Below are 9,885 nucleotides of genomic sequence, written 5' to 3' on the forward strand. Positions count from 1 at the left end.
TTTGGCGCTCAATATTTCAAAAGGCGCCACTGTGGTCCTAGTAACATCGGCAGGACATAACACACTGTTGTGTAGTGGTTTTTGAGCCTTGGTATTTTCACAGGGCGGCGGGTAAGTTGCCCGTGGAACGGTAAAACACTCTGCTACGTACGGATATGGTTTAAAAATTGCACTTTTGGACTTTTTGCATCATAATGGTTCAATATTTCAAGAAAAATCGACAACTTAAATTTGAATGATTACAATGTTTCCATTCGGAACCAATATTTAAGAACATTAAAAACCATTTGCATACATTTGAGAAATGTTTTAAATCAAAACATTCGAAAGATATTTGAAAACATTGATAAATATCAAAAAACATTTGCATGCAGCTAAAAAACATTTTCAAAACATTTCTAATCCCTCCAGAGAGCAAATATACTAATTAGCTACCACTCTCTTCCCGAAAGAACAGTACGTGATACATTACGTAAACTTGAAGCAATACACAGCTCTTGGTATAAAACTAAAGCATATTCATCGTGTTTTGAAATTCAATCAGAAGCCCTGGTGGGAATCTTATATTAATCTGAATGCTATGAAAAGACAGCAGTCAAAAAATGAATTCGAAAAGAACTTTGATAATTTGATGAATAATGCTGTATTCGGAAAAACTATGGAAAATGCTAGAAAACATAAAGGTATTAAGCTCGTGACACATTGGAGTGGTCAATATGGAGCAAAAGCATCGATAGCAAAACCCAATTTCCATAGCTGTATGGTGTTTGATGATAATGAATGAATGGAACATCCGTATATTTCAAAAAACCTATCCATATTGGATTTATGATCCTCGATTTATCAAAAACGATTATATTTTACTTCTATCAAAACTACATTAAGTATCAATTTGGGGATTTAGCATAACTCATATATACCGATACAGATAGCTTACTCTATCTGTTTCAAGTATCAAATATCTATGAGTCTATAAAACAAGACATGTACATGTTCGATACATCTGACTATAAAGAGAATAATGAGTATAGAATGCCGCTCGCAAACAAGAAAATATTAGGACTCATGAAGTCCTAATGTCTACGAGCCAAAACATACGCATTTAGGATGTTGAATGATGAGAAAGCTAAGAAGAAATGTGAAGGTGTTAAAGCTGCTACACTCAGGAAAAGCACATTCAATGATTATAAAAATTGTCTTTTTGGTAATGAGCACATTATCAGGAATCAGTATTGAATCCAGAGCAAAAAACATGAGGTGCACACAATCTACTAGAAGATGATAAATACCTTGGGGTTATTTCGAACCACTTGTGTAATTATATATATATATTCTCAGATTGTTTCTCATAATAATAATAGTAATGGTAATAACGTACACATTCGAATAAATGAATAAACATTTTCAATATTTAACGAAGCGTTTTTATAGTTTTATGTATATTTGTTTTCTTACAATTATCATACAGTTATATTAAAATGAGTATTAAATATATTCCGTCTATATTCTTCTGATAATATAGCGTTCAATATTCTTTCATGAAAACTTATTCAACGTTTAAGATCATGATCTCGAGCGATTTTCTTCCGTGGGACAATACGGTGGAACTGAGCTGATCTTATTATTATGTACATCCTTTTCTCATAAAACATAACTTAGAACTATGTGAAACGAGTTTCAAAAAAAGTTTGTCTATGTTGTTTTGATAATATAGGGTTCAATAGTTCTTCACATGAACTTATTCGACGTCTGAAACGATCATGATCTCGAGCAATTTGACTAATAGCGAATTTGGAAGAATTGTAAAACTATTGAAAACGATATTATAAGGATTTCAAAAACCATGAGTTAAATTTCACGCTACGAGTTGAGATGCAGTAAACTGAACTTGAATTTGTATTGAGTGTGGATCGTGCAAAGCACGCGAGTTATCCCCACACCAACTCCCAATGGATGATTCATCATGGAAAAAAAAATCATTGATCTTATTATTATACACATCGTTTTCTCATAAAACATAACTTAGAACTATGTGAAACGAGTTTCAAAAAGAGTTTTTCTATGTTGTTTTAATAATATAGGGTTCAATATTTTTTCACATGAACTTATTTGACATCTGAAACGATCATGATTTCGAGCAATCTGAGTAATAGCAAATTTGAAAGAATTATAAAACTATTGAAAACGATATTATAACGATTTCGAAAACTATGAGTTAAACTTCACGGTACAAGTTGAGATTCACTAAACTGAACTTGACTCTGTATTGATTGTGGATCGTGCAGAGTACGCGAGTTATCCCCACTCCAACTCCCAATGGATGATTCATCATGGAACAGTCGGGAACCATCGAGAATATTCGAGACCAATCGAGTATCCTATTTCATGCAAGTCTCAACAGGACTCAGCCGACACCCCCACCCCACGAACCGATGAGTCATTGATGAGATCATTCTTCTCAAACGTTCTGCGATCGTAGCGCCAATATCCGATTTCTTACAAGTTCTAATTGGTCATTATGGTATCATATAAGTCCCAACAGAATTTAGGAAGTAACCCCACCACGCGCGAATCCATGAGTCATCAGCCAACGCTCCGACTGACTCATCGATGACATCATCTATCTAAAAATTCCAATGACGGTGGCGCCACCACTAGTATCATATTCCATACAAGTCTTGACAGGAATTAGGAAGTAACCCCCACCGCGTGATGAGTCATCGATGACGTCATCCTTCTCAAATGTACAAGTCTCAGCAAGACTTACAGGAAACTCCCACCTCGCACATCGATGAGTTATCAGACTGAGTGACTCACCGATGTCATTCATCTTGAAAATATTCGACCATTGTTTCTGCATACATGCACATGTGTGCATATGTTTGTAAGGGTTTGCAAATGTTTGCAAAGTTTGTCAAATATTTGCAAAATGTTTGCAAATATTGTCAAATGTTTGCAAATGTCGTTAAATATTTGCACATGTTTAGGACTTACGGGGAGTTTCTCCACCGTGTAAGTAAATGAGTCATCAGCCCGAGTGACTCATGGATGACGTCATTCATCTCGAAATTTCCGCGATTGTGGCGGCAATATCCAAGTTTATCCATGTGTCCACAGGTTTTCATAGTATTATATTTCATACAAGCCCCACCAGGACTTGGGAGGTTCCCCCACCATGGCAGTCGATGACTCATCGATGACGTCATCCGTCTCGAACCTTCCGCGACGGTGGCGCCAATATCCGATTTCATACAAGTTTCAACAGGTCATTATATTTTCATACAAGTCCCAACAGGTCTTAGAGGGATTCTCCCACCACTCGAGCCGATGAGTCATCAATGACGTCATCCTTCTCGAACGTTCCGCGATGGTGGCGCCAATATCCGATTTCATACAAGTTTCAACAGGTCATTATATTTTCATACAAGTCCCAACAGGTCTTAGAGGGATTCTCCCACCACTCGAGCCGATGAGTCATCAATGACGTCATCCTTCTCGAACGTTCCGCGATGGTGGCGCCAATATCCGATTTCATGCAAGTTTCAACAGGTCATCATATTTCATACAAGTCCTAACAGGTCGTAGAGGGATTCTCCCACCACTCGAGCCGATGAGTCATCAATGACGTCATCCTTCTCGAACGTTCCGCGATGGTGGCGCCAATATCCGATTTCATGCAAGTTTCAACAGGTCATCATATTTCATACAAGTCCTAACAGGTCGTAGAGGGATTCTCCCACCACTCGAGTCGATGAGTCATCGATGACGTCATTTTTCTCGAACGTTCCGTATTGGTGGCGCCACTGATCCACAACCTTCCACGACGGTGGCGCCCCTGATGGCAAGATGCAATTTTGGTCTAGAACCGGCCTAGTATACCTACTATTGTTTTTTCCATCTTCTCCAACGACGTCATTTTTGACCCTATGAAGATCATTTTGGGCTCAAAGTGTGCGGAATGTTATCAATATTATTAGAGTATATATAGCACCATATCGACAAAGTGGTCCTTTTTTCTCATAATTAATCTAATCTCATAATCAATGAAAATTAGAGAATCAGATAAGAATACCATATTTTATTCATGTAGCCGATAAACTTCTTTGAAACTAACGATTCTACGGTGGCCGAGTGGGTAAAGGCAAGGACTAGCAATCCGAATGATCCAGGATCGAATCCCGACGAGTCAAACATTCCACTCATCATTATCGGCGGTTATCGGTTTCTTTAGGAAGGGCTAGTCGAAGAATGTAAATTAAATCATAAAAAAATAATGTATTGATTGATTTCTTCAACTATTAAAAATGAGTGTTGGGTGGGTCACGGGGGTCATAGGCTGAAGTTTATCCGTAAATTTCAGTTTTGTTTTGCAGATAAACTGAACACGATTTGCCGACAGTTTGACGACAGAAGGATGGCATATTTTGATGTTAAACTGTCAAGTTGAGAGTGAAATTTGTATATGACCGCCAGCAAAGTTGATGATAAATTTAGGAGTAGATTTTGAATATAACGACAGATATTATTGCCTTTTTATAGACGATGAAAAAATGAGTAATATTACAGTTAAAATCAGCAGCAAAGTATCCGATAAAATACGCGACAAATTATTGGATAAAATTAGTAGCAAATCATCGGATAAAATTAACGGCAAATTATTAGATAAAATCAACGGCAAATTAGCAGATAAAATGGGCGACAATTTTCCGTTTCAATTGTATACATCTAAATCAGTAAATCTACAGATAAAATCAGCAGCAAAGTATCTGATAAAATACGCGACAAATTATCAGATAAAATTAGCCGCCAATCATGGGATAAAATTAACGGCAAATTAGCAGATAAAATGGGCGAAAATTTTCTTTTTCAATTGTATACATCTAAATGAATAAAATGAGGCCTCAACGCGATGCAAACTTCATTCAGAAATTAGGTTCTCATGTAAGGTAACCAGTCCATTTATGGAACACTTAAAGTATTATCTAAGCTTGGAAGTGAGGTTAGGTTAACAAATCGTGGGAAGTCCATCAAAGTGTAGAAAAACTAATCAGTGATCCTCTCTGGTATTATGCGATAATATTTCAATTGCATTCACGCTATTTCCAATGATGAAATATCATGATCAATGATAAATTTGAATATTACCGGATATAACTTAGTTTCAGACTGCCACAAAAGGGAGAGTGAGATATACCGAGGAGTACAAAAGGACAGTTGTGGAACGGGCCACGACAATAACTTTTTGTGAATTATCCTCATGCAACGATTGAACGCAGTTGCTCAGAATATATAGTTTTACGACCGTTCTTTATGGTAATATATTTTTTTCAGTGGGTTAACCGTGAATTTTTATTACAGTGCAATAACTTTCGGTCACTTTTGTCAGTTTTCATGCGTCGCTCAATCAACCGTGTACATTTTCAATTAATTATATTCACTCCATTAGCAGCGAAGAATTGCTCATAAAATTTAAGAATATAACCAAAATAGAGCTCTTTCAGATGAATACAAATAAACGGTAAGTCAACCGTAGAGCTCGAGGCTTAGATAATACCTAACGGCTGTTCAGAGTTTCACACAATGATAAAGAATAAAGTATCATGTCCAGAAATTTAGTATATAATATATATTCAGTGAAAAAATTGAAAACAAAAATTGTTCAATGGGAAATCATCGAAAAATATTAATAATTACATGTAAGTCTGAAAGACCTATTGTGGAACACTTCTGTCAAATATGGAATACCGTCCATCCATTTACGGAATATTGGAACTCCATATGACAGTTAGAGGTTAGAAAACCGAAATGATGAGGACATTTATTGAGAGGATGTCAACAATTTCAGATGATTTTCTTCAAATCATTAGTCTTTTTTCTACTTGCCGCTGAATCACTGTGGTACGAGACATAAAAAAATATGGTTGTTCCGTAAATTGGGCGTTAGGGTGGAAAACTGACCCAAATAGCGGAACACTCATATCTTAATAATAAATTACCATTTTTGGAAGAAATTGATATGACAATATTAAAAAATTAAGGTTTTAGGATCAATATTAGTCTGAATTTATAACATTTAATGATTACAAAACGAAGAAACGATATTTTGAAAATGAGCTATCACACCGCGCATCTACTAGTCACCCGTTGTAAAATGATCGGAAATGCCGACGGGTATGCACGTTTTATTCCCATTATCTGGCGGTAAACAGCGGATTAGTCCACGACTGTACTCTGATATTATAAATACAGATATAAATTTAATTTAAAATGAAAAATCAATGGGATAAGTTTAAGGCTGAACTTAAACGTGTTGCGTCGGGTGGTGGTGACAATTCGCAGAAATGCGGATTTGAAGGAAAGATTAACGATTCAATTTTAGACTTTCTTCTCTTCGTTTCACTAATGAATAATTGATTAGTTCTCTCAGTAATTATTAATGTGACGAATAAAAATGTCAAGAAATTTTCTACTTATCTATCTCCGCCACTTGACTACAGATTTTCTTGTAATTATTTATGAATTCATTGAACTCTTCTTTTGTAATATGCTCGGCATTATTCAATCAACAAATATGAGACAAATAACACATAAAAAACTCTAAACGGCTCTCTACGGTTCACGACTGGGACGCAGCTGGTATAAATTCCACAACGGCCTCAATTATGAGTCCGGTCACCTCCTTCAATTTATTTACCTAATTGAGTTGGACTCTATTTTTTGGTTGATTTCAATGCATTTTTTGTAATATGAATGTATAATTCAGTTTTCTCAGACAATTCTTTGGAGTGGTTATATGTGCCAATTAACCTTTACTGCTGGAAATCTGCAAGAGTTGCAACTCTTGACTGCGTGCCAGTTAAACCATATCTACGGTAAGAGACAGTATTAGTATAAATGTTTTTGCGCCAGTTTCAATTCCTTTGTCCTCCCGGTAATGTTATTTCATCACACAGGATGATTTCTTCCGTTTTGCAATACTTGTACCAAAATTTTTCTGGATTTTCACCGTATTTTTGACGGTGAATGAAATATTAACGGATCCCCGCCAGTATAACGACGGAATTCTTTCATTGTGTCAAGTAATCCGGCCAAATTTTGATGATATACCCGTCTTTCCCTGATTCATTTTTTCTGTGTAGCGCAGTGGTGAATTAGAAGAAAATATTTTGGTTTAGTGTGCAGACATTTTCTCTATGCACTGATTAGGTGGATTTCATGCTCTTGCCGTGGGTGTCCTGATTTAATCTTACGATGTGCGATTTCTACACTATTAATGGTCTTATTCAGTGATCTTATAGTTTTAGCTTTGATTTTTTCTCTGACTGCTATGAGTACGCCGCCTCCGTTTTTATCATCGGCTTTATCAGTGCAGACTAAATCGAAGCCTGGGATTCTGCACTTATCACCCTTCATCCTTCCTGAGAACGGACATGCGATCGCGAAAGAAGAATCGAAATTGTTAACATCAATAAAAGTTGACATTATTTGCTTCCGGATGGATGCCGCGTTTGGTTTTAGCATTGCGCCGACGTTTCGCAAACATTGCAGTCTGCATCTTCAGGGCTGTGAGCTCCGATTCTGAGCTCGGATGTCTGAGTCCTTTTATGCCTTCCCTTGTGATGGCGGTGGTAGGGGAAGGCAGGGGGGGGTCCGCCAATCATGTTTTAATTGATCAGCTGATCAATTAAAAAACCGGGAGGACGGTTTTCCAAATAGGGTTCATTTGATATCCTCTGTCCCTGTTGAGGTTGTTAGGGTTTTTGTAGATCTCCAAACTTTCTCGGTATTTCCTTTCGAAATGTCCTTGAGACTTAGCCATCCAGTCTCCATCCAATGTGCAGCAAGTGTAGACTGTGGTAAGTGACCGTATTTGGAACATCGTTGATGCTCCTTGATCCGTGTACTAATCTTCCTCCCGGTTTCACCAATGTACACTTTTCCGCATGAGCAGGGGATCTCATACACTCCTGGTGTACTCAGAGGCGGTCCGCGATCTTTCGCACTCGGCAGCATCTGTCCAATCTTCTTTGGGGGTTGGTAGATTGTTCGGATGTGGTGTTTGCCGAGTACTCTACTGATGCGTTCAGTGGTGCCTCTCAGGTAGGGGAGGAGGGTCACTTTAGGTATCTCCCGATTTTCTTCAGGATTAATCTTCTCTTGAGGGGATGAGAGCTTGTTCTGTAGCGTTCGCTTGACCTTTCGAATTAGGTGGATGTTATATCCATTCTTGGTCAGAGCTGTCTCTAGATGTTCAACTTCGCTGTTGACGTTGGAGGGTTGGGAGATTGTAAGAGCTCTGTACATTAGGGACCTAATGACAGAGTTCTTCTGGGAGAGGTAGTGATGGGAGACAGCACTGAGGTACCTGTCTGTGTGGCTTGCGATATAATTGATAACCCAGAGTGCCATCCTTATTGCGATAAACCAAAACATCCAGAAATGGGAGGCATCCGTTCTGCTCAATTTCCATGGTGAACTTGATGCTCGGGTGCTGAGCATTCAAGAACTCCAGGAATTGGTTTAGACCAGTCCTCCCATGTGGCCAGATGACAAAGGTATCGTCCACATACCTGAACCACACAGCAGGTTTCTGCGCTACTGACTTCAAAGTATCGTTCTCGAAGTGTTCCATGAATATATTTGCAATGATCGGGGAGATGGGGGAACCCATTGCTGCTCCCGATTTTTGCTCATAGAACTCTCTTTCGAACTGGAAATATGTGGAGGTCAAACAGTGCTCAATCAAGGGGAGGAATTGGGGAGAGATGTCGTTGGACTCCTTGATTACTACTAAGGTTTCCGGGATTGAGACGTTAGTGAAGAGTGATTCCACATCAAAACTCACTAGGATGTCATCTGGAGAAGTCCTGAGATTCTTCAGTTTGTTGACGAAACCCGGCGAGTTCTGTATGTATGAACCATTCAGGCCAGTCAACTTTTGGAGTGGTTTCGTGAGAAACTTGGCCAGCTGGTAAGTTGGCGCTCCAATGTTGCTGATGATGGGCCGGAGAGGAACAGACTCTTTATGGGTTTTGGGAAGTCCATAGAGTCTATGAGGGAAGAATTCTTTGGGAGTGAGGAATTTTGTCAGATCAGCTGAGAGTCCAGCCTTCTTCAGGAGATAAGTAGTTTGGCGCTCAATAGTACGAGTAGGATCTTTCCTGAGCTTTGTGTAAACTCTAGAGTCATCCAACATCGCACAGAGCTTTCTGGAGTAGTCGCCCTTATCCATAACCACCGTGGCATTGCCTTTGTCTGCCGGAAGAATAATGAGATCATTATTCTCCTTTAGACTACGCAGTGCAAGACGTTCCTCCCTAGTAATATTGTCACTAGGGGGAGTAGCCTTGTGGAGGACGTTGGACAACTGCCTCCGGATCTCACCACTGGCCTCCTGAGGAAGATCCTAGATCATCGTTTCGATCCGACTAATAATTTCCTCAGTAGGGATCTTTTTGGGGGCAACAGCGAAGTTGTGTCCTTTCGCCAACACAGACACTTGTGCTTCACTGAGCTCATATTTGCTCAGATTCTTTACAGTGCGGGTGACAGTCGCGACTTTCTCCTGGGGGAGCAGCTTCTTGAACTTAATCTTCTGATTCTCGGTGCTCATCTCGGTTGTTCGGACTGCTTGTTCATGTATAACACGATCAAGAGTCTCCCACAGCTGAGAATCCAACGTCTGAGCCAGAAGAATGTGAAGATCGAGAAGCTGTCTGGAGAGATCGGCCAGGTTCTTTTTGGCCGCTGCAATTCTCTCCTTGACCAGTCTCAGTGAAGCCTGGCAGAGGATGGCATTTGTCTGTCTCGAGGGAACAGGGTTCCTCAAGCGGAGCAATTTTTGTACCACTTGATGGTCACGGCATCTTTTCAAAAAAGTGAGGG

The 9,885-nt window shown here is 39.1% G+C and overlaps 1 protein-coding gene across 1 annotated transcript; it reads right to left on the reverse strand.

The window, feature by feature from the left end:
• Positions 1–7,963: 7,963 nt before the first annotated feature.
• Positions 7,964–9,232, reverse strand: LOC107046828 (the record flags this gene model as incomplete). The annotated part of the gene is made up of 4 exons (XM_015269546.1): positions 9,017–9,232; positions 8,846–8,905; positions 8,366–8,710; positions 7,964–8,196 (listed from the first exon to the last, which is right to left on the reverse strand). Coding segments are annotated over exons 1-4 (854 nt in total), but the record flags the coding sequence as incomplete, so codon positions are not given.
• Between the last annotated feature and the right edge of the window lie 653 nt (positions 9,233–9,885).

Source organism: Diachasma alloeum, unplaced genomic scaffold, assembly GCF_001412515.2.
Source record: "Diachasma alloeum isolate Michigan unplaced genomic scaffold, Dall2.0 Dall_scaffold_02091, whole genome shotgun sequence".
NCBI lineage: Eukaryota > Metazoa > Arthropoda > Insecta > Hymenoptera > Braconidae > Diachasma > Diachasma alloeum.